Below are 25,515 nucleotides of genomic sequence, written 5' to 3'. Positions count from 1 at the left end.
TTTTTCAGTGAGTTCCAAAATGAGTCTAAAGTTTATGTCAATAGCCCTTTCTGGATAGTTTTCACAAACTCCATGATCCCTACATTTTTTTTCATTTTACCTTTTGGAAATAAATCACCAATATTTTCATCTCTTCTATATGTGTTATGTATTGTAACAACTACTCTTAATCTATAATTTATGTGCATGAATGTTCTAGCAAAATATAAATGGTGTTAGTGCCTTAAAATATATATCCATAGTTTTGGATAAGAAAGTAAAAATCACCTCACTGTCAAATAAATGCTTCTCTATTTGGTTGAGTCCCAAACACAATCATAACTTAGATCACCCCACCAACCCTGAAAAGCCACTACAAAAAAATTGAACCATATGACACTTCACCTACCATTTGTTCATTGACAAACAAATTTAAAGTTCATTATAGAAATACAATCACAACCAATACAACAAATCTTCGCAAAGCCTTGTGAATTGTAATATATATGACATTATACCCTGTAGACATCCTATATTAATAAGCAAGCTATTACCACCATTAATAAATTCTCTCATTGGTGTTATTATAATCTTTCTTTATTTCTCTTCTTAAAGAATATTTCATGTTCAAATGAAAATTTAAGATATCAAATTATCGTCAAAACTCACAATTTCAACTAGTTGTTAATATTTGGCTCTTCTCTCGATATATTCCAAAAGTATTCAATTTCCACTAAAATACAACTTAAGTCATCAATAATATTTTTTTATCAAATATTAAAAAAAAATCTATACTTACTTAAATATATTTTAAGGCACGAGGCGTAATAGAATCAAGAACACATCATGTTTGAGATAAATGTCTTTTCACATATCCACCTACTCACTACATGCCCAAAAAAAATATTTTTACATCCATAACAAGCCATGAAAATCTTGCTATTTTCCTACCTATCAAAAATATTAAAACGCTTGATTTTACAAATATTACAACCAATTAAAAGTATCTGAAATCACTTATATCTAATCCTTGCTAAAAATTTAGGGTCTACATGTTAGAAGCTACAATTTAATACAACATAAAATTGAGCGAGCATACTTATTGTGTAATGTCAATAAGAATGCATGCATTCATGTCAAATATAGGTTACACCCACAAATGGAGGATATCTATGGAGTGCTAAAGACATTGGTTAAGCAGTAAGAGGATGTAGGGTTTGTTTAGAGAGATGCTTTGTGCTTTATGATAGGATGGATGAACTTAAGATTGTGTATCATCATAGTGAGAAGCTTCTCATTGCTTACACACTTATTACCTAGCACTTCTTAAATGTTAATATTATAAAGAACCTGTGTATGTAGTACGAGATGCAATGCTTTTTAAATGACTTTTTTTATATTGAATCAATGTAGATTACAAAGAATGATAGCTACCAACAAGTAGCTTAAGGAAATAAAACATTGTCTGACCAAGAGCACAAACTTGTCACTAGATGGCGCAGAGAGACATTCATTTCATATATTAAACAACTTTACATTGACAAATATTGTTATCAAACTGAAATCGTAACGCCTGCTGTTTAATTTCTAGAAGCTGGTCCATGGCTTCAGCATTCTTAGATTGGGGCTGCGAAAACAAAAAGACCACATGTAGAAAAATGGGAAAGTAAAGCCTTTTAGTGTCAGTTGTCTCATAAAAGTTTTTAGAAAACACTACAAAACATCTAGCCTTCCAAATATGCTTTAGAATAACTTGTCTAATAAAAACAGAACTAACATTGTAATGCATGCCAAGACTGAACTTCAATGATTTTTTTATTTGAAAGAAAGTATAAAGTTGTTAGATAGTGGTGTTGTACACTACTTGTGGTAGGATAACAAATTGTTTCAACATTCATATCTATGACTACAAGAATGTATGCATTATCCCAATATAACATAGATCAACATCTATATTTGCATGTAGTTTTGCATGCAGCATTTTATATTCTAAATTTTATGTTTTTTAAATCAGTTTTTTTCCCACAAAATTTATGAGTAACTTGTTATTTTATAATTTATATTTTATATTTTGATTAATTTCAATAAAATATATCTTTTCAAAATTTGAATTTTAAATTTTGATATAGTAGAATATCTAGCAGCATATTGTATGTAATTTTTTCAAAATAAATCTTTGATTTATATTTTGCATATGATAAATTTCAATAGAATGTCTCTTTCAAATTTGAATGTTGAATTTTGTTGACATTTAATTGTAATACAATAGGATATGCAATATGCACCAACATATTGTATCTAAATTTTTATCTTCTTTTGTTAGTACCTAAATCAGTTTTTTTTTTTAACCTTTTTAATTTTGTGAATTTCATTTACAAATAACTCTTTGATTTAGATTTAACATTTTGAAAAATTCCAATACAATACAACTCTTCAAATTTGACCCATAAACTCATCCAACATCACATTTGCTCAATCTTACATTTGGGCAATGAGTCGATTTCTTAGTATCTAAATCAATCATTTCTTACATTTCAGCACTCATGCTGAATAGACAACCCAGTCAATTTAAAGACCTGTAATTACAAACATGCGTTTTAACTAAATGAGTTACATTCAAATCAACGACGAATCGGTCACAAAAAGGTCAGCAATTCAATGGTAAAACATTCCAGTAGTAAATCTTTTAACTGGACTATGAAACATTTCAGTACTAAAATACTCTAGTAGCAAATCTCTTAACTGGACTGTAAAAAGTTTAATGCAGTACAGAACCCAAGTCAGCAGAACCAGACCAAACTAGGATCGCAAACACCTACAGCGTAGTTAAGGATGTATGGATAACCAACAGCAATTCTCCTAGCTGAACCATGATGAAAAGAAAAACCAGACCAAGCTAAAATCTCAAATACCTTCAACGTAGCTAAAATAGAGTGACTAAAAAAATATGGATAACCAAAGAAAAACCAGTAAGCCGATATGTGAGAAAACCGGTAACTCAGTATGTGAGTGGTGAAGGACTCTGTTAGTATATAGATTCTTCACTACACTGCAGAAAAAGTTCAACAGCCTTCATGCAAATACGATGCATACAAAGGGCAGCATAAATACAACAGTATGAATTCCAATTGTCCATCATGAACTGCATAAAGTAGATTTTATGTGGACTAATGCAAACGTTAACCCCAAATGCACAGCCATTTCAGATTCATTATAGCAGAATATACTATAAACTATAGCATATACAAGTAGTTTAAACTCTAGGTAATTAATGCTCTCCCATTCCTGTTGATAAATATAATAGAAGTATACAGATCCTAAAATCTATAGCTAATTTCAGTGGTAAGTTTAACCATCAGATAAATTTCTCTACAAAGATCTTCAAGTGCAAAAATTAGCAACCAACTAAAATGTCTGGCTGGTTATTCCGTTAAGCAAAGACCTTTCCAACTTTATATCACGTCATTCCTGTGTCAGACAAAGTGGTAGTCACTTGGAGACAAAGTAGTAGAGTCACTTGGACCTTGAGGCATATATTGATGTCTGCATAGGGATCTGTTAGGTGTCTGTGAAACAGTTGTAGGAAATTAACAGAGACAAGATAGTGTATTTCAGCTCTTATTAATCAAAATAAATATAAAAAATCTCTTTTTAAGCATATATAAGCTACTTTGGTAACTTGATCGTACTATAGAAACCTAACTTCGTGTGCCTAGCAACTAACAACTTCCCAATAAGAGCACTCGCCAACGAGGAATCTCAATAAACAATGGCATCAGAGCATTAAGCTACAAACTGTTTCATTCTTCAGCAGGATCCGAAGAAAAAGGTTGAGCAGTAGAGTTGTCCACATGACAGTTTCTGACCAATATTTCGTCCAACAAACCCAATTGTTATCAAAGGCTAATTCAAAAAAATCCTTTGTGTCTTAAATTACCTTTCAATGATATTAGATTTCCACTATTTATAATGATAATAGAATTTCAAGATTAAATTATATGAATTTTTTTTCAACATTTCAAATTTCAAATCCCACTCCGCAAACCATAATCACTACATTGGATAACTCCCCTCCCTCCAAGTCCAAAATAGCAACTGGGAATCGCACTGTAAAAACAAGCGAAAAGTAGGGTCACAATGGAATACCTTGCCCCTCCAACTCAGCCTCCAAGTCAAGAGCCAATAGAGAGACTATGAATTGAAAAGTAGCATTCAAAGCATGTCCACTGGAAACACCCTCCAAAACAATATCTCAACACCCAATATTAGCAGCACATGTAGCCTCTGACAACACACAGGAGCCCCAGACCCAGTGTCCTAATCCACGCAAACAATGGGCACAGAAACCGTGACAGGGTAGGAAAGGAGAAAATCCCTACACGCCCCCTCGCACGACTAGAACTCAAATGTGATTATCAAATTGAAACTTGAATAATTTCGTGAATTCAAATGTGAATCTTCTTTAACTTTATTACTACACTCACAAAAGTTCTGAATTTCAAAAGACCTTCAATATCCAACAAATGAAACAGCAAGAAGCCAGATAATGCTTGGTGTATTCCAACTGCATTAGCATTTTGAAAGAATACAAAATGGAACATCTTTGTTGGGTATATTGTGCAACTACTCGCAGAGTAGTTGCAAATTTGCGAGTTTTTTTTCAAAGCGAGTTTTTACAACTTTTACTCGTCATAAAAACTTGCTGAGTTCTGACGAGTTTTTCACAAAAACTTAGTTTCTATAAAAAAAAATCTTGGCAACACTAAAAAACAGGCCCAAACATGTCAAAAAAATTCTCTCATTTTTTTTTTCAGGTCAGTTTCACTCTTCATGAGAATATATACATGAAATATAACATTTAAATATAAGTGACATGCATATATTGGTAGGATGTTTGAGAGTGGTTTCAGATCTCTAGGAGTTATAATGCAAATTCTAGGTTTTAGATCTTTTAATTTTTTAGACTTAGTCAAATTTCAGTAATCGGTGTGCTCCTATCAACATTCTCTCGCTCTCTCTATCTCAATCACTGTATTTGCCCCAAATTTTAGACCTATCAATCTCCCTATCACTCTTCCTCTATCCCCCTCTCTACCACTCTCTATCTTACTCTCTCCTCTCTTCCCCAAGATCTAGTCCTATCTCTCTAGCCCTCTCTTTCTCACCCTCAAACCCTGGCGAGGGGTGCTACCCTCAACCTAATTTTAATTTGCAGATGCTTGGTGGAAAAGTTGGGGTGGACATACCCCAAATCTCAAAAAAATTGCGTTTAGAAGCTTATGTCAAACTTGTAGTTCACCCAATTGTGAGCGCAATTGGGGCTTGTTTGAAGCCATCGACACGAAAAAGAGGAGCAAGTTAGCTCAAAAACACCTCAATGACCTTGTCTTTGTGCAATATGATCTTCAGTTGCGCATAAGGTAGAGGAAGCACCAACTGGTCCAATTGATTTGGATGATATAGATCCTTACAGTGACTGGATATCACAGGAGCAGCCTTCATTGTTTATAGAGGATGACATCTATGATTTGAAGAGGTAGGCTATGGAGGAGGGGGGTGGATTTAATTTCACACTGGATGACATTAAGGAGGATGAGGAGTCATTGTCAATGCCAGGTGCAGCTAGAGACAAAGGTACATCTAAGATGGAGGATGAGCCACAACTTGAACCAGTCATACCGAACGAGGAGGCACACTCACGCCCACAACAGACTTCTAGGACTAAACCCTCTAGTTCTACCTCTCCCTTAGTTTTTACTAGAGTTGGGAAGAAGAAGATGTAATTGTATTGATTTATTTACTTTTAGTTATACAAAAACTATTTACTATTTTGCCAGCTAAAGTTCCCAATTCAAGAACTATTTACTATTTTGCAACCGATATTGGAAGGATATGTTTTCTAAGATGCCAGCTAAAGTTCCCAATTCAAGAACAAAGCAGAAAACATACCATTAAAAAAATAAGGAAAAAAAACATTAATCTCCCCATTATTGTATTACAAAACGTAATATATACAAATTTACCAGATCAGGAGACCCTGATATGTATAAAGTTTACTGTGTTAAATAGAACAATTTTCTGACCAATTCAAAATTATAGCTTTTGAAGTTCCTGATTACCCATTTACAACACAATCTTAGTTTTGTGGTGGAATTGTCAAAGATTTCGGGCCATGACAATTCCACCACAAAACTGGGTCCTCCTGTGCCATAGTTTCTAAATTCATCTTTGTTGCATCTGAATAACCTCTAAGAGTGGCAAATCTTCCCCACTCAGTGCGAATTATGTCGGCATCTCTGGAATCAAACATCTTCTCTACGCACCTAAAGAAACCTGCCTTCACCTCATCATCCTGAATCGGTGACACTCTACCCGATCTAGCCTTGTACCACTTAGGATTCAAGGCAAAGGCAACCATATGCAAAGGAGTGTTCAACTTGTCCCATCTACGCTGAATGATAGGCTGGATTTGCTCATTGTAGAATGCTAGAGAGAGGTCCTTCACTCGCACAGCAGCCCTCATCTGGTCAAGCATAGAGTCGATGCACTCATACACCTCTCCAAGGTTAGGTGCATCCCCATCCCCATATCGAAATTTGCAGCAACCAATATTGGAAGGATATGTTTTCTAAGATGCCAGCTAAAGTTCCCAATTCAAGAACAAAGCAGAACACATACCATTAAAAAAATAAGGAAAAAAAACATTAATCTCTCCATTATTGTATTTCAAAACGTAATATATACAAATTTACCACCATATCAGGAGACCCTGATATGTATAAAGTTTACTGTGTTAAATAGAACAATTTTCTGACTAATTCAAAATTATAGCTTTTGAAGTTCCTGATTACCCATTTACAACACAATCTTAGATTTTCAAAATTGAAACTAATCATAGTCGGATACAGAGCATGAGCTTCCCTTAACAAAGACAGTATCATAAATGCTCTGGTAAGTACATCGATAGAACTGACTTTCTGCATGTTCAAGTTTCACCTCCCTTGTCATAAATTTGAGATGCATAGTGATGTCTTATATCACTTAAAGTAACTCTACTGGAGCATACTGGACACTGTATTCATTTATATAGAAGTTTAATAAGACTGAAACGGGTATGTAATTAAATCAAACAAAACAATAAGAAGATAAATAAGAATTAAGTTTCACTTACACTGGAGAAACTGCGATTTCCATCACTTGAAATCCATCGTGTTATACATGATTTGCCAAAGAAATGGCCACACGAAAGAGAACTGGAGTTCCACGAAATTTAAGAATATTAGAATTCTTTCTTATTAGCTAAGACAATAAAAGAACACATACCCACACAGAACGAAACATGAAAGCCATTGTTTTCCCTTTACAATTCTAAAATTAGAATATTAAATAAAATAATTCTATATTTTATCTTATAAAATATTGTATATCTATAAATTTTAAAAACAACCAGAATGGATTGATAAGGACATCAATTAAATTGATTACAATTTTTTTTTAAATTCTAGCCCACGATGCATAGGAGAGTTGGCTTGGGCAGTGGGTTTGCTCCCCATTGGTCTTGGGTTAGACTCTTCAAACACACTGTTTATACGGTATATGTAATGCACGGGCCCTTACTGGGCTGGATCGCAGGATTTTGGCACCAAAAAAAAACTTCAAAAAAATTCTATTTAAAAATCAGGCCATTAAAATAATTAAAAGATGTAAAAATTAAATAACAAAAACAATATTTAAGAGGAGAAAGTCACTTCCTAATAAAAAATTTATTGACATTAATTTGATATATTAATATATAAGATAGTGTTCCACCGGCGTTGGGGATGGGGGGACGGGTTTCCAGGAGGGGGGGACCAAGGGCCTAAGTCGGGGGACGGCGGGGGGATGGTGGCAAGGGGCGGCGGGGTAGTGGTGCTGATATAGTTATACATATACATATAGTACTTGAAAAACTAGTTTTGAAAAGATGTATGACAGTATAACAATATAAGAATTACATTTCAAATGAAACTATAAGAAATTTGAAATACTAAATCTAAATACCAAGATTTCTTCAAAGCTAATTGCTAAATAAAATTTGACATATGGAATTGTCAAATTGGAGGTTTCTATTATATCGAAAAAGGAAAATATGAATGTCTGATCCCATTGCAAAGTCTTTAATAATAAAGATGATTACATGATTCATCATTTCAATGAGTAGCCAAATACAAATACTAATAGCAATAGCATTACAAAAGAAACTAAAGTCAAAGACAAAATGACAAAACTCAAAATGTAGCTAATGGAGGCCTCTAATCATCTCCAAACTCCTCCTCACTAGAACTGTTGGACTCTTGAAGATCAAAATCCCTCAAGCTCACACCATCTAGCCCTGCATCTGAAGTGGTAGGATCGTCCTCATCAATCTGTGAAGGCTCCTCTGGCTCTACATCCCATCATGTCGCTGGACTCTCCTTGTACACAAGTGTCTTGCAGTCCATGAGACGCAAAGCACTGTGTACAGCCACAAGCTTCTCTGCTCTATTACAAGTAAGTTTGTTCCTCTTAAGAGAGTGGATGAAGCTATATGTAGACCAGTTCCTCTCACCAACTGAAGAACTGGAAACCTAGGATAGTAGACAGATGGCTAGAGTGGTGGTCAAAGATTTCGGGCCATGACAATTCCACCACAAAAGTGGGTCCTCCTATGTCATAGTTTCTATATCCATCTTTGCCGCATCTGAATAACCTCTAAGAGTGGCAAATCTTCCCCACTCAATGCGAGTTGTGTCGACATCTTTGGAATCAAACATCTTCTCTACGCACCTAAAGAAACCTGCCTTCACCTCATCTTCCTGAATCGGTGTCACTCTACCCGATCCACTTAGGATTCAAGGCAAAGGCAGCCATATGCAAAGGAGTGTTCAACTTGTCCCATCTACGTTGAACGATAGGCCGAATTTGCTCATTGTAGAATGTTAGAGAGGGGTCCTTCACTCGCACAACTGCCCTCATCTGGTCAAGCATAGAGTCAATGCACTCATACACCTCTCCAAGGTTAGGTGCATCCCCATCCCCATATCCGATCACTTGGAATACACGAGAAATGATGGAGACAATGTATTTCGCATCAGTCCAAAACACATCACTCTTCACTATCTCCTTCACCGTCCTCCCCTACTTTGTCTTGGCCTCAGCCCACCTATTCCACTCATTAGTCATAACCATGAGTTGCAATGCCTCTTGCAACTCAATCATTCTCTCCAAGAGAATGAAATAGGATGCATATCTAGTCTCAACTGGTTTAAAGTACTCCTCCTTTGCCAAAGTCCTGAAGAGTGCATATGAAGTCTGGTGGTTGCAGATAAACATTTGCACATCTCTCCCATCAATCTTCCCCATGTCCTTGAGTGCATTGTTCACGACATGCACACAACATGGGGTCCACCAAATGTGTCTATAAGCTGTCTCAATAAGTGTCCTTGCTGCTCTACACACATGGGCTGCATCTGTCACTACTTGAACCACATTTTGTGGCCCAACCTCCTCAATAGCCTCCCTAAGGACCTGAAACTGGAAATCAGAATCTTTACGATGCCCTGTACAATCAACAACTCTAAGGAAGTATGGGCCCTCTGCACCTGTGATCATGATGTTGATGAGTGGGCGATGGCTAATGTCCGTCCACCCATCCATAACTATGTTGCACCCTGATGCCACCCAACATGCCTTCATCTTCTCCATCAAAATATTGATCTTGGAATAGCATTTATCCAAGATCGAGGTCCTCATTTTCGTCTCCCATGGTGGCACATAAGTGTTGACTTTAAAATCTCAGATTAACAGTAAAAACAAAAATCAGAATTGTATCTTTGATAATGTTAATTTCTAGCTTATATTAACCTGTATGATAAATGATTAATAATGAAGATTTAAACAAACATAGTAGAAGTTGAATGCATGAAACAACATAGACACATAACACAAGTTACCCTGGGAAACCTCCCTCTTGGAGGAAAAAAACCCAGCATGAAGTGATCCTCAGATCTGATTATAAATTAGATGTAACATTCTGAGTACAACACTTATCTCTTGGGGCTGATGAAGATGATCAAACAGCAATCTGTTTTATGCTCCTTTGATGGCTAGGTCTACACACAAGATAGTCTTAGATTTGCACTTTTATCCGCACCAGATTTGCACTTTTGGTGCACTTTAGGTCTGCACCAAATCTGCACTTTTGTCGGACCTTAAGTCTGGATAACTTTGCACCTACTAGCTGAGATAATTCGCACATATGACTGAAGAAGTTCGCATAGAGCAGAGAGGTATTTCACCTTGATGAATAATATGAATGACTTGCAATTGTTGCTTGTATATATATGCAAGATGTGAGACCCATCTTTTGAGTCGGCTTAATAACTTTTGGCGCCAAACAATATTTTAGTTTACACGCCACATATGGGTCCTATCTTTGGCGCCTAAGTTACATGCTAAATGATATGACTTTGGGTCCATACGTTTGACTAGGTGTGGCTTTTAGTTTTGGACATAATACAATAAGGATAGGGTCCAGCCCTATAAAGATTCACATAATATTGGAATAGGGCCCAGCCCTATTTATAATGGATTCTAATGTTGCCTTTGGCAATTAGAATTCATCTTTTATTTTGCTTCCTAGTTACAAAAAATCAACACTCCCTCTTAACTAGGGAGAAAAATAATCTTACATCCAAGTTACGTGATTAGTGCCCAACTCTAAGTAATACATTCAATGTTCAATTTGTAATCCGAACTTAGCTATCAACTTCAATACTCCTTAGAGAGGATCACAATAAGTAGCTTGTAATAACATCACATAATAATAGCCCATAGTATCCATCTTGCATTCCCTGTAGAGGATGAATCCAAACTTTAACATGCACGCCTACAAGTCATGAATTCATACATAAGTATATTCATGCACATCGTGGACTCTTCCCATGATGTCCATCATTCATTGCCTGCTAAGGATGAAGGAGAACTTTCAATTTTAATGTTCTCTCAGAGAAGATTGCAACACCATCTTTATTTCCATTTTGCACATAAGTATCCTCCTTAATCTTCTCCCAGAGAAGAATGCAATACCTTTACCTCAATCTTCTCCCAGAGAAGAATGTGACATCATAATCTTCCATCTTGCACACATGCATAGAATGGATCCATAATAAACATAATCTTCCATCTTGCACACAAGCAAAGAATGGAATAAACATAATCCTCCATCTTACACACAAGCAAAGAATGGATCCACCTTACATTGCCCGTAGAGGGTGGAGAGGATCTTTTCTACCATCTTACATTGCTCATAGAAGATGGTTACATTTGATCTTCTCCCTGAGAAGAGTACAATACCACCTTGCATTGACCGTAAAAGGTGGTTAATACAACACAATGTATTACTGAGGTTGAGACTCCCTCTCAACGAAGGCTTCATTTTCCACACTACCAAGTCTGTCTCTCAAGTTTCAAGACACTTGGTGAGAGCATCTGCAACACAAAATTGACCTGTCAAAAACACTGAATTGTCAGATGTTTATATACAATTTTGATAATAAATCAAAACAACTTTAACAAGAATCTTGAGAAGCCACACTGCTTCTCTTGAGGCAACACTTGCAACAGTGAATTAGCTTCAGCAGTACTCAATGCAACTGAGGACTGTTCACAGTAGGCCCAATGGATCATAGAGTATCCAAGTTGAAGGAAATGCTTGAACTGTCTTCCTTATCTGTAGCATTTCTTGTTCAATCAAAACCTGAGATAATCTTCTAAGGTGATTACAACTTCAACTCACAATCATCTGTGCTTTGAAAAGTATTTCGAGGTATGCTTAGCAACAATCATGCTTAGCCTTGTTCACGAGGCACTCGCCAACTGCTTGTCTTCAAATGAATCTGCAACATTAGATTTAGCTACAGACATCTTCAACTTCTTCAAGTTAGTTTCCATATAAGTTTTACAATCTGTCATTCTAAGTCTCAAGATATCAAGAGTATAATTGACTTAGAATAATTTTGTTGGATCCTTGACATAATTCTAATTTATATCCAATGTTTAGACTATTGACATCAGTTAGAGTACACTCATCCATTTATGAAATCAGAAAAATACTTTAGAGAAAAATGTTAGAACTTTACAAAACCCGAACTTTACAAAACCCTAGGCTTGTCAAATGATTGTCAATTCTTTCATACCAAGTAATCATTAGAGGACTCCCTCTTAATCCTTAACATTTGACAATCAAATATAAGAATCAATAAAGAAAGCACTCATCATATAAATCTAAAGATACTAAATTTTCATTTCCCTTATTTTCACTTTCTATGAAAGGTCCCTATGACGTACCTTTAGTCATCTTTTCAGTAAGGAGATGAGCTGAAGGTTTGTATGGAATTTCATACCTATCTCAAGCTCCCTCCAAAACTTGAATCAAATATTAACTTGAAGAGAACCATCAAAATTAAAATCAAATATAATTAATCATAAAAGAAAGCTTATCTCTTTCATTGGCTGGTAATCCTCCAACATCCTTAAGCTATTCAAGCCCAAGAATCTTTGAAGGCTGAGAGGCCAACATTACCCTTCACCTTTGACCGCGAGAGTTAAATGAGAGGCTGATGTACAAACTAGTCAACATCTAAATAGCCATGCCTGAAAGGAACCTTATATACTAATCAGAAGAACAAATGTCAGTTTCAGGCAAGCGATGTACATAACCAAGTTATTTGAACAAATGAAATTGATAAACCTTAGTGACTCAATCACAATATATAGTTGACCACATACATATGATTGATAAATATCAAATGGAATGGAATCTTCATACTTAGCAGAATAAGATCCTAATTATATTCAGCTTTGATGGAAGTAGAATAAACTAACAAATGAAATGCTTACCTCAACCTGTAGTAACCTCAATGCTAATCACATGAGGAAGCCACTGTCTTATTGAATCATTCATCTTTCACTCTTCCTACATATGCTATTTACTGCAGCACATACTAACCTCTACTATGTAGGACAAAGCATCAAAGCATCATCATAACCAATTAACAATGATATGTTGTTCTTATAAGTGTATAAATGCATTGATATATCATTGTCTAGAGAAGCCCTATGAAGACATAGATCCAATCATCCAGCAATAAGAGACATACCTTGCCAGGGTGATGGAATGATCACAGCCAATCGGAAGAGGTCCTTTTTGTGCCATCAAGTAACACAAAACAACAACAATGGGACAAGGGAAGATTGGCATTTCATGCCTAGCAACAACACCTAGGTCCAATAATAGAGTGTTGCATGTCTAGTAGCAAAATAAATCTACCATTCAATAAAAAAAACTTCAATCATCATTAATAGTGGATCGGATCACATCAAGGGTTAAGAATCACGAAATATATATCAATCTAGGATTTAGACCAAAATACTTGACACAAAGAAATTTAAATAATTACAAAACCTAGAAAATATGCAAACCCTCGATAATACTCTTGATGTGATAGTTAGAACATCCTTAGCTTTAGATAAGACCCCAACTAGGGTTATAACAGCAAGGCACACCGATGCAAATGCTCAAGAGAAGTGAACCCTTCTTGAGAGCAGGGGAATGAAGACACTTATTTGATTGAATCCTTCATACCTTTGATGTGGACTCGTCAATGCCCTTATTCTTCAATCTGATTCCCAAACATTTAGTAAGTCATTCCCCTCAAAGGGTACAAACTTTCTATGAGGTAAAATTGAGTGCCCCATCAAGTCTATCCTTTATCTTCAACCCTGCCATTATCTTAATCTGGAAAACGAACAGCACCTAAAAGTAAAAGCTTACTGAAATCTGAATGTTAGTATAACCTTAGCTCTGATACCATGTTGACTTTAAAATCTCAGATTAACAGTAAGAGAAAAAATCAGAATTGTATCTTTGATAATGTTAATTTCTAGCTTATATTAACCTGTAGGTCAAATGATTAATAATGAAGATTTAAACAAACATAGTAGAAGTTGAATGCATGAAACAACATAGACACATAACACAAGTTACCCTGGGAAACCTCCCTCTTGGAGGAAAAAAACCCAACATGAAGTGATCCTCAGATCTGATTATAAATTAGATGTAACATTCTGAGTACAACACTTATCTCTTAGGGCTGATGAAGATGATCAAACAGCAATCTGTTTTATGCTCCTTTGATGGCTAGGTCTGCACACAAGATGGTCTTAGATTTGCACTTTTATCTGCACCAGATCTGCACTTTTGGTGCACTTTAGGTCTGCACCAAATCTACACTTTTGTCGCACCTTAAGCCTGCACTTTTGTATTACTCAGGTCTGCAATCTGTTCGCACCAAATCTGCACTTTTGTCGCACCTTAAGTCTGAATAACTTTGCACCTACTAGCTGAGATAATTCGCACATATGACTGAAGAAGTTCGCATAGAGCAGAGAGGTATTTCACCTTGGTGAATAATATGAATGACTTGCAATTGTTGCGTGTATATATATGCAAGATGTGAGACCCATCTTTTGGGTCGGCTCAATAACTTTTGGCGCCAAACAATATTTTAGTTTACACGCCACATATGGGTTCTATCTTTGGCGCCTAAGTTACATGCTAAAATGATATAACTTTGGGTCCATACGTTTGACTAGGTGTGGCTTTTAGTTTTGGACATAATACAATAAGGATAGGGTCCAGCCCTATAAAGATTCACATAATATTGGAATAGGGCCCAGCCCTATTTATAATGAATTCTAATGTTGCCTTTGGCAATTAGAATTCATCTTTTATTTTGCTTCCTAGTTACAAAAAGCAACACATCAAAATATTGATCTTGGAATAGCATTTATCCAAGATCGAGGTCCTCATTTTTGTCTCCCATGGTGGCACATAAGATGGTCCTCCCTTCGCCACCATAGCCATCATCTCCCTATAATAAGGAGACCGTGTAACATGAAATGGTCTATCTCATCTCTTAGTTGCACATTAAACATATCAGCAATGGAGTTACTTTGTGGTGTCTGCAACCTACGTTTCCCTGCCCTGGTGGCACTAGAAGTGGAAGTGGATGGAGATCCAAACATCATTCCTACCATTTGCGAAGCATGAGAAGTATGTGGCGGATTATGGCTGTGCTGAAGGGCTGCCCTAGCAGACAAAGTAGTAGGCATTGAAATATTTGTGTCATCTGGAACCCCTCAAAGCCTGTATATTTTTAGCTTCCTCCAAAAACTTACAATGTCTCACATATTTTCCTCTCCAAAAAAAAAGTGTGCATTCACCCTACTAATGCTACCAGACCATTCAGTGTCACAAATGTTGCACTTCCACTTCCTTGTTCCCCCACTTGAATGTGATGTGCCTTGTACTGATACTCTTGAAGCAAACTGTTTGAGAGGAGACTTAGGATCAAAAGGACCCCTAGCATACAGTGCCAACAACTCTGAAGGGCAACCTGTACTAGCTAGTGCACTTGCCATAGAACTAGATTGGGCTCCAAGATCAGCCCCATGGTCACCCCCTCATTTTCAAGTTCAAATTCTGAATCATTCTCACTATGAGAATGGATTTCCATCTCATCCTCACTCATGCCTTGGGAGCTCATTGTGAAATTGACACTGCATTTCACAAAATAAAAATAAAAATAAAATCAGCCTAGAGATTTGATGTTGAATCTTGATTTATTTTTATTTTGTGAAATGCAGTGTCAATTTCACAATGAGCTCCCAAGGCATGAGTGAGGATGAGATGGAAATCCATTCTCATAGTGAGAATGATTCAGAATTTGAACTTGAAAATGAGGGGGGTGACCATGGAGCTGATCCTGGAATGGTCAAGATTCAACATCAAATTTTATTATTTTTATTTTTATTTTTAAATTAAAAAAAATCATAAATAGTAAATTTTATTTTCAAAATTGAAATTTCAAATTTGTTTTTCAAAAATAAAAATAAAAATAATTAAATTTGATGTTGAATCTTGAGGGCATTCCCTCAAGATTCAACATCAAATCTCATTTTGAGATGAATAAGAAAAAAAAAAAAAAATTAAAGCTAAACAAACAAAGAACCAAAAATGACATTGAAAATCAAAAAATAAAACCAAAAAAAAAAAAAAAAAACCCTACCTTGTGCTTGAAAAATCTCTCCAAAATGCAGTAGAATCTTCTTCCTCCTCTTCTTCTTGCTTCTTCTCGCTCATATCACACTTGCAATCACTTTTCGCACCCCTTTAATCAATCTTCTACAAGTTTTTCCTCCTCTTCAGCTTGCTAGAAAAAAAAACACTTTCAAAATGAGAGTGAAATCAACAAAAAAACATGGTTTTGTGTTGTTTTGGGGGAAAGGGTGGGGCCCACGTCCAATTAGGATTACCCCTTAACCCCCAAAAAAGTCACCTTTTTTAAAAATTTTAATTTTAAACATTGCATATATGTGGGGGCAACGGGAGACGTCTTCTCGTCTCTAGCGGCGCTTGGGTAGCGGTAGCGAGATGGTGGGGGGACGTCACGTCCTTGTCCCCCCATCTCGAAGACATCCCCGTCTTTGAGACGCGGCCAAAAAGGGGGGGACGCATCCCCGTGGAACACTGATATAAGAAAATATTTTTCTAATCATTATAATTATAATGGAGATTCTTGATATAAAAAGGATAAAGAAAGTAATCAAAATCATGGATTATCTCGCTTTGGTATTTTAGGGTATTTTATATGTTTAATCTTTTGACATACATTCTTCTATGAATACACTTGCCAATATTATATATTTAGCATCTCATGCCACTATTTATTGCAATATGAAGATTGATTGACCTCTTCCTTACTCTCTTAACATGTTGAAATTCATTTTTCAATATACCTCTAACTGTTTGCACTAATATATTTTTCTAACTATTATGGTCATTGTCCTTGTGATTCTCTCATACCAACAATGCTCAAGTGGATCAATAATCAATGTTAAATTGTTTAACTATACCCACATCCATTAACAACACTTTGTCACCTCTCCTTTAATATTGAAAACGCTCACAAGAGGTACAAATAAGTATACAATGATTATGAAAAGATACCTTATCCCCTATCAATCAAAAGGGTGGAAACAATATAGCATCAACTCTACTAAACTAGTGTCCCTAATGAAAACTTAGAAAGAAGAAAATTAAAACTAAAAACATCATACTATAGGCACAACACTAAACATGAAAACTAAGACTACCCATTTACTAAAGAGGAAAAAAATGGAAATCTGAAAAGAATTGTACCTCAATTGGTGAGGGTCAAGGTATGTTCATTACACCATCCACCAAGGTTCAAACTCCCAGAGGTAAGATATATATGGGATAGAGAAGAGATTGTGTCCTAGTGATTTGGCAGAATAGATACCTTTCAGTTTCAATCATTAACTTTCAGCCAAAAACATATCAACATAAGTATCCTTCAGTCATTAACTTTCAGCCAAAAACATATCAACATAAGTATCCTTCAGTCATTAACTTTCAGCCAAATATATCACCATAGATTCATGTTCATATACCACATAACAAAACAATTTTATGAATGATATAAAATCCTCCATTAAAAAATAGAAATAATCTACATCAATCAAAATTGTCCAAACTCAATTAAAAAAACCAAAACATTAAGAAGCAAGCATCTTTAGTGGTTCCTCCAACCTCCCCTTGACCTCAGAATATTCAAACATTACATGTGACATAAGAAGCACAGAAAAGGTAACAAGCAATGTTAATGTTTGTAGCTTCAGTCGAATGATCATTTAGAATACATATAATATATGTTGATTAATAATAATATATTATTATGTTATATTATTATATTATTATTAATCATATAAAATTTAATATTCAATATTAATCTATTATATTATTCTAAATTAATAATTGATTGATGAAACATTATAATATTGATTAAATTATTATTATTAAAGGAGAGACATGTTCGTTCAAGGACATGCCTCTCCAAAGGAATATATATAGTATAATGTTATTCAATTTGAGAAAACATAGAATTCCAAGAATGCAAGTATCAGATTGAATCAGATATATACATCATTCAAAGGGAATTATGATAAGAGATGATTCATGCGTGATATTTCTTATACGGGCTCACCTTATGAAAGGAAATGTTTTAAACTTAAGATAAGTATTCCATGTTTTATTAAGGCACATGAATTATTGAGTTTGTAATTTATGCTATAATATTGGCTAGTAAAATCGTGTATGCTTCTATCATTGGTATTTCTGTTCGAGATAATTTAGTTTATGAGCTATTTGTAATCTCTCTCTAACATACCTTCAGGACGAAAGCACAATAAAATTGAATTAAAGGAAGAAATAAATTGATGCTTATAAACGAATTGATGATTGAGACCAGATGCAGAGGGAGTCTGACAATTCAAAAGAGGACAAGAGGTCGATACAAGAACTTGAGCTTCAGAGGGAGTAGATGGTTCAATCAAATTGTGACAATTTCGATCATAGTGATTGAGAGGGATTTTCACTATTAAAGGTGAAACACTTATAAGGTAAAACTTGATTCAATTGATTATTATACTAATGAAATCATTTAATGCCTTATGGGCCCTGTGTAAATCATAAGGAAGTGACGACTTCCAAATGATTTCCACTTGTATTTTTGAGGTTATTAGAAGGTGATGATCTTACAATAACTTGAGCTTGTGGATAGAATCGCCGACAGAGGCAATCCACATGAGAGCTCGTGGATAGAATCACCGACTGAGGCAATCCACGTAAGAGCTTGTGGATAGAATCGACGACTGAGGCAATCCACTTAAGAGCTTGTGGATAGAATCGCCGACTGAGGCAATCCACGTGAGAGCTCATGGATAGAATCGTCGACTGAGGCAATCCACGTAAGAGCTTGTGGATAGAATCGCCAACTGAAGCAATCCACGTGAGAGCTCATGGACGGAATCGTTGACTGAGGCAATCCACGTGAGAGCTCATGGACGGAATCGTTGACTGAGGCAATCCACGTGAGAGCTCATGGATAGAATCGCCGACTGAGGCAATCCACGTAAGAGCTTGTGGATAGAATCGCCGACTGAGGCAATCCACGTGAGAGCTCATGGATAGAATCGCCAACTGAGGCAATCCACATAAGAGCTTGTGGATAGAATCGCCGACTAAGGCAATCCACATGAGAGCTTGTGGATAGAATCGCCGACTGAGGCAATCCACACAAGAGCTTATGGATAGAATCGCCGACAGAGGCAATCCACGCAAGAGCTTGTGAATAGAATCGCCGATGGAGGCAAATTCACACCTTGAGACTATGGTCCCCTGTGATGAGCATCATATGGTTGATGCAAATACTCCCAATATCATGAGATGATATTTTTGAGTTATGGTGAATATCATGTGCCTTGATATTCTTATTTATACCATACTTCCTAATATCATAGTGAGATAATATTTTCTCTATTCCATAATTAATCTAGACTTAATGCATTTGCATTGATTTTATCTTCCCTAGCTAAGAGGGAGTGTTAATTATGTTTTGTGTAGCTATGGTGAGGGCCATAAGTGTTGACATGGGAGATCACTACACATTCTGTCTAATCATCCTCCCTAGCTAAGAGAGAGTGTTAATGTTTGTAGCTTCAGTCGAATGATCATTTAGAATACATATAACATATGTTGATTAATAATAATATATTATTATGTTATATTATTATATTATCATTAATCATATAAAATTTAATATTCAATATTAATCTATTATATTATTCTAAATTAATAATTGATTGATGAAACATTATAATATTGATTAAATTATTATAATTAAAGGAGAGACATGTCCGTTCAAGGACATGCCTCTCCAAAGGATTATATATAGTATAATGTTATTCAATTTGAGAAAACACAGAATTCCAAGAATGCAAGTATCAGATTGAATCAGATATATACATTAAAACACATCCAATAAAACCTGGGAAAATCAACAAGCAACTAAAATAATAAATATTTTCAAGTTCAGAAGATTTATTAAGGCTGCTAGGTGGGAAGGGGTGGCAAGTTGACATATAGGCCGTGCGTTCAAAAAATAAAAAATTCATATGAGGGAGACGATCTTATTGTAATGTCCCGTTGCTGGATCACTCCCTGTTTTGGCCTAAATTCACAAACACCAAATGGCACCAGCATATTAAACAGTTAGGAGTACATTTCTTTACTTAAATTAGCTAATTACTGATTATGAAACCTGCAATCATTTAACTAATGCTGTAGTCACAGTTTATGAGATGAATTTATAATTAGAGCAAGAAACTATACATTCAACCAGTCAACTTCTTGTGTGAACTCGGACATAGAAGAATTGGCAAAGGGAGGCATGGTAGAGTGCCCTAGGACATCTGTTCTACCACCATGCAGTCCCCCTCCAATCTTCTATGGCTGAGGATGTCCAATTGTTTAACCATAGTCCCTCAACGCAGGTGTTGAGAAAGGTCTTGCACTAGGGTGCCCTTAGCGGTTCTCCCTAAAATGCAGACTTCTTCCCCAACTCCCTTGTAACAGGCTATGGTAGATTAAATTTATATTTTAGTGTTTATTGACATACAACAGAAATACACCATGAATTTATATATATTAAACTAACATAATTCTGCATTACCACGGTATATTGAATTATCAATAAGTTAGAATCAGATCTGATTATTATTGTAGCCTTAAGTAATCTGAATTTGTCCCTTGTTCTAAGGGTTCGAACTGTTGATTATTATTATATTCTTATTCGACGATTTGATTGAATGAATGATGTTTGAATAATGAATTGATTGATTTGATAGACATTTGATGATTGATTTCTGATTTCAAGATGTTGATTGATGATGATTTGATTTCTTGTTTATTCACTTAATTGAATTGATCTTTACCAATTGATAGATTGTTTGATTCAAACTTTGGTGATTCATAGATTACTTGATGCATTGATGAGTGATGATGTAATGATGTTTAATTGGAATGATCTCTCCTTTATGCTTTACAAGTGAAAGGGTCACCACCTTTCATAAGATTTGTGTCACCATTTTTCATTGTTGTCTATGACAATAACATATTATTCTTTCAATTGATCTCCCTTTTTATGTCTTCTTCAAATGAAACCTTCTCCCTTTTGTAACTTACAATATGAAGGAAAAGTCACAACTTTTCTTCATATCTATTAATTCACAAATCTTAACAATTACCACCTTTTGAAACAACACAATCTTTCATAATTTCTACCTTTTGAAAGGGTCACAACCTTTCTTCTTCTTATTTCTTTCTTCTTTCTTTAATCCTCTTGACTTATATCCTCCACTCTCTCTTCCTCATAAATATGGCATCCTTCCTGAATTAACTACTGTATCATATTTCAAACTAGATCTCCTTTTTCTACTATTACCTTAGTTTCACATCTGATTTCAACTCACATATTAGAATTCTTATTTCATCTGCATTTATTTCAGCCATGGTTCTGTTCTGGACCTGCTCTTACTTGAGAAGGCCTTTTTCCTTGTATTCCTCTTCCGTTCAATATCTTTTGTGCTTGCATATTTTGAGGAGACACATCTCTTTGGAAAGAGGCATCCATTTAAAGGGGTTATGTCTCTTCATGGTTGTCTTATTGATTAGATTTGCATTCCTCATTTTTTATTAAAATTTGCCCCCTTTCAAATAAAGTTGTCTTCTCCTTTTTTATACCTCACATTTGAGAGAGGCACAACTTTTCATTTCATACCTTTTGACCATTCATTAACTTAATTAAATTTTAATTATTTAATTTTATTCTTTTAATTTTAAAATTTATTTTTATTCTTTTGGATTTTAATCCTATTTTAAAGTGTGTACATTACATTCCTCCAACCTCCTCTTTAACCTCGGAATATTTACCATTACATGTGACATAAGAAGCACAAAAAAAGGTAACACAAGCAACTAAAATTTATTAAGGCTGCTAGGTAGGAAGGGGTGGCAGGTTAACATATGGATCAGGTGTTCAAAAAATAAAAATTCATTTAAGGGAGACAGTCCTATAGTGGGGTGAGCTCTTAAAATGGTTAAGGAGCGGATCAAAATGATCATAGTGGAGCACTTAAATAGTCATGTCAATACATATCTCCAAAGGTGATGCCACATCAACACACAATTAAACATGAGTAGTGCACACCTTTTAGTCTTCATTTTTTTTTCGGATCATTTTGAGCACCTCAACAAAATACATACTGATGTGGCATCATATTTGACCATGTGGACCCAAAACCAAATTTTATAAGTAGAGACTTGACATGTAAATTGCTGTACAAAACTGAGAATAATTTGAAATATCCACATAAGATTTTGGAACACTTAAAATTAAGATACTCCACTATAAGACCCTCTCTATTAGATAATAAAACTAGTATCAACAGATAAACAAACAAATGATTTCCACTATATGTTAAGAAACTTTAATTAATCTCTTTTTTAAAAAAAAAAAAAAACCTTTCTTCAAATACAAGAGACATAAAATCCTAGCAAATCTCTCATATCTGTTCAGAATGTACATCAAAAAGATATTTTTATAGATCAATAGGACAACCAAAAAACTGACCCTAGTTTTGAATAAAAATAAAATATACTGAGTATTACTGGATTATTGAATTGGTTATGGAAAACTGTATGACTTGACATATTAAAAGAGAAAAAGAAATAGAAATTACTTTAATTTGAGACCCATTTGCAACATACCAGGCATTATGTTCTCCCGATTGACTCCACGGTTCCCAGCAAATTGGACAATTCAACAAATCATTAACCTCGAAAACTTTAAGAACATATTTTCTTTTCTTAAGTTGTGGAGCCGCTCCTTGTTGATCACATACTTTGTCGCATTCTTCTTTCATCGCACCAAATGTTGTAGAGAGCTCCCGCAGCTTGTTTCTTGTTTGCTCAAGATTTTGTCTGCTAGATTCTTCCCCTTCTTTAGCCCTCTTGAGCTGCTCCTCTAGTTTTTTGATAGATTCTTCTCCTTCTTTAACCCTCTTGAGCTCCTCCTCTAGCTTTTTGTTTCTTTCAGCCAATTCCTTAATATCTCTCTTTGCTATGATTAATACGGCTTCCGTTTTTCTTTTTATTTCACCCAACTCCTCCTTATCTGCTTTCACTCTGATTAATTCGGCTTCCGTTTTTCTTTTTATTTCACTCAACTCCTCCTTATCTGCTTTCACTCTGATTAATTCGGCTTCCATATCTTGAAACTTTTTAAAATATTCATCAATGCCAGATTTCAGAGAGGATTGTAAAGATTGGATATTTTCTTTGGGATTTCTCCCAACTGAATTCCTCCCACTTGGTGAACTCATGGCGACATCATCATGCTCTGAAGAATCATATTCATCCTCCTCCGGCGCCACAGATTCGCTTCCCCCTTCATCCTCCCGCAGCAGAACCCCTTCGTTCGTTCCCGTCGGCGGAGATTCCCGTTCCTCTCCTCCTTCATCATCCTCCTCCACAAATCCGAGATCCAATTCCCGCAGCGGATTCCATCCGCTCGTTCCCAGGCATCCTCCTCCATCCTCCCGCGGCGGAGAACCCCATCCGCTCCTTCCGCATTCCCATCCGCTCGTTCCCAAGCACCCTCCTCCATCCTCCCCCCATCCGCTCGTTCCCAGGCATCCTCCTCCATCCTCCCGCAGCGGAGAACCCCATCCGCTACTTCTCCACGGCCGAGATTCCCATCCTCCTTCATCCTTCCTCTTCGGAGAGCCCCGTCCATAGCTCCGTCCCCTCCTTCCCGACGACCGAGAACCCCGACCGCCCCTTCCCCACGACAGAGAACCCCGACCAGGACCCCTTCCGCCCCTTCCCGGTCCCCATCCTCCCCCATCCTCGCCCCGTTCACTCCTTCCCCTTCCCCATGACAGAGAACCCCGACCGCCCCTTCCCCGCGGCGAAGCCCGCCCGCCCCTTCCCCATTGCCATCCTGCCTCATCCTCCTCCTGCGGCAGACAACCCCAACCGTCCATTCCCGGCGGCTGGTAACACCAGCTGCTCATCTATAGCTCCCCTTTCACCTCTATAACCTGCCATTCCAAAGCGAACAAATTCACACTTACCGTACACTGAATGCACAGATACATATGTAATAACAATAACAATTCATTAGCTGAGGGGTATGCCCACCTGAAAATTTCTGAAAACCGTTTACTGCACCCCAAGAAACCAGTTACCGTAACCGCGGCTGGGATTGGATTGCCTGTCATGAGTTCAATGAGTGACAATGACGATGGTAATCATTACTCTGTACATGGCCACTTTACATGAGAATACCTTCCATCCTTGGATGCCACCGTGCTAGGTTTTTCTTCAATGCTGACCAGTTCTGTTCACTTGCCCGTCTGTAAATAGATTCCAAAAAAGGAGGAGGACATGGCTGCTGGGCGGGTTTTTACACAGATGAAGCACTCCAGCAATCAGAGATTGCAACCCTTTTAAAAGATTTAAGTCTCTTACAGCAGTGTATTGAACAGTGATTAACTATCGCGGGGAACATAAAATTTCATATTACTAAAAACCCTAAATATCTTTGAAATAAATTTTAGCCACTACGATTTTACTTTATTTTCTCAAAATGTAAGAATGGGCAAAACAATACAAATTAAATCCCATATTACTTATTTTTTGAAAGTGGGAAATACTTCTATGAGTATCATAATATTAAGAATCATATTGAAAAGAAAAAAAAAGGTGAGTGGTTAGTATATACAGTTAATCTTGAAACAAGAAAAATGGTATGAGTGGTTAGTATATAGTCTATAATCTTGAAACAAAAAAATGGTATGAGTGGTTAGTATATAGTCTATAATCTTGAAACAAAAAATGGGTATGAGTGGTTAGTATATAGTCTATAATCTTGAAATGAAAAATGGGTATGAGTGGTTAGTATATAGTCTATAATCTTGAAACAAAAAAATGGTATGAGTGGTTAGTATATAGTCTATAATCTTGAAACAAGAAAAATGGTATGAGTGGTTAGTATATAGTCTATAATCTTGAAACAAAAAAATGGTATGAGTGGTTAGTATATACAGTTAGTCTATAATCTTGAAACAAGAAAAATGGTATGAGTGGTTAGTATATAGTCTATAATCTTGAAACAAGAAAAATGGTTTAATATATTACCAACATTTTTTTATTTCAGATCTATTTTGGTATTATTATGTAAAATTAAATTGTCATTTTGAACAAGAAAAGTCTTGTAATTGTTTTTTATTAAAAAAGCAATGAGAACTAAGGCACTGACCCTTTACATAGCATGAACTATTAACAGCACCCTAACAATGCTATAACAACATAAAAACAGTTAAAAGCCAAAGTCTTTTAGAACCAAAAAACACCAAGAGTTTGAACCAACAAAACAAGGGACACCAACCCCAACCCAAACCAGCAGAAAAAGACCTAAGGGGTCGACTTGCGAACGTTAGTCATATCCACAACCCTGTTCCATTCATTGAAGA

At 35.9% G+C, this 25,515-nt stretch overlaps 1 protein-coding gene across 5 annotated transcripts; it reads right to left on the bottom strand.

Annotated features, from left to right (window-relative positions):
* Positions 1 to 1,353: 1,353 nt before the first annotated feature.
* LOC131075057 (protein RNA-directed DNA methylation 3) lies at positions 1,354 to 24,576 on the bottom strand. 5 transcript variants are annotated; one of them, XM_059221650.1, is made up of 4 exons: positions 24,182 to 24,572; positions 22,748 to 24,081; positions 7,151 to 7,232; positions 1,354 to 1,606 (listed from the first exon to the last, which is right to left on the bottom strand). In XM_059221650.1, the coding sequence occupies exons 2-4, from the start codon at positions 24,052 to 24,054 to the stop codon at positions 1,502 to 1,504; spliced, it is 1,494 nt and encodes a 497-aa protein (XP_059077633.1). In that variant the 5' UTR covers positions 24,055 to 24,081; positions 24,182 to 24,572; the 3' UTR covers positions 1,354 to 1,501. The 5 variants fall into 5 exon arrangements, with proteins under 5 accessions (XP_059077633.1, XP_059077636.1, XP_059077632.1 ...); XM_059221649.1 differs by lacking the exon at positions 1,354 to 1,606 and adding an exon at positions 5,949 to 6,502 and having other exon boundaries at positions 24,182 to 24,576; XM_059221652.1 differs by lacking the exon at positions 1,354 to 1,606 and adding an exon at positions 6,459 to 6,619 and having other exon boundaries at positions 24,182 to 24,570.
* Positions 24,577 to 25,515: the final 939 nt, after the last annotated feature.

This window comes from Cryptomeria japonica, chromosome 5, assembly GCF_030272615.1.
Source record: "Cryptomeria japonica chromosome 5, Sugi_1.0, whole genome shotgun sequence".
Lineage (NCBI taxonomy): Eukaryota > Viridiplantae > Streptophyta > Pinopsida > Cupressales > Cupressaceae > Cryptomeria > Cryptomeria japonica.
The sequence above is the reverse complement of the archived record's forward strand: the minus strand, read 5'-3'. Positions and strand labels throughout refer to the sequence as shown.

Bases quoted from the DNA above. Each gene is read 5' to 3' on its own strand.
- LOC131075057 (XM_059221649.1), bottom strand. From the start codon at position 24,054: ATGAGCAGCTGGTGTTACCAGCCGCCGGGAATGGACGGTTGGGGTTGT. The intron at 7,233-22,747 runs GTATGTTGCAAA...GTGGAACTCCAG, and splicing joins TCGGGAGAACATAATGCCTG to TTCTCTTTCGTGTGGCCATT. The intron at 6,503-7,150 runs GTAAGTGAAACT...ATGCTTGACCAG, and splicing joins GAAATCGCAGTTTCTCCAGT to ATGAGGGCTGCTGTGCGAGT.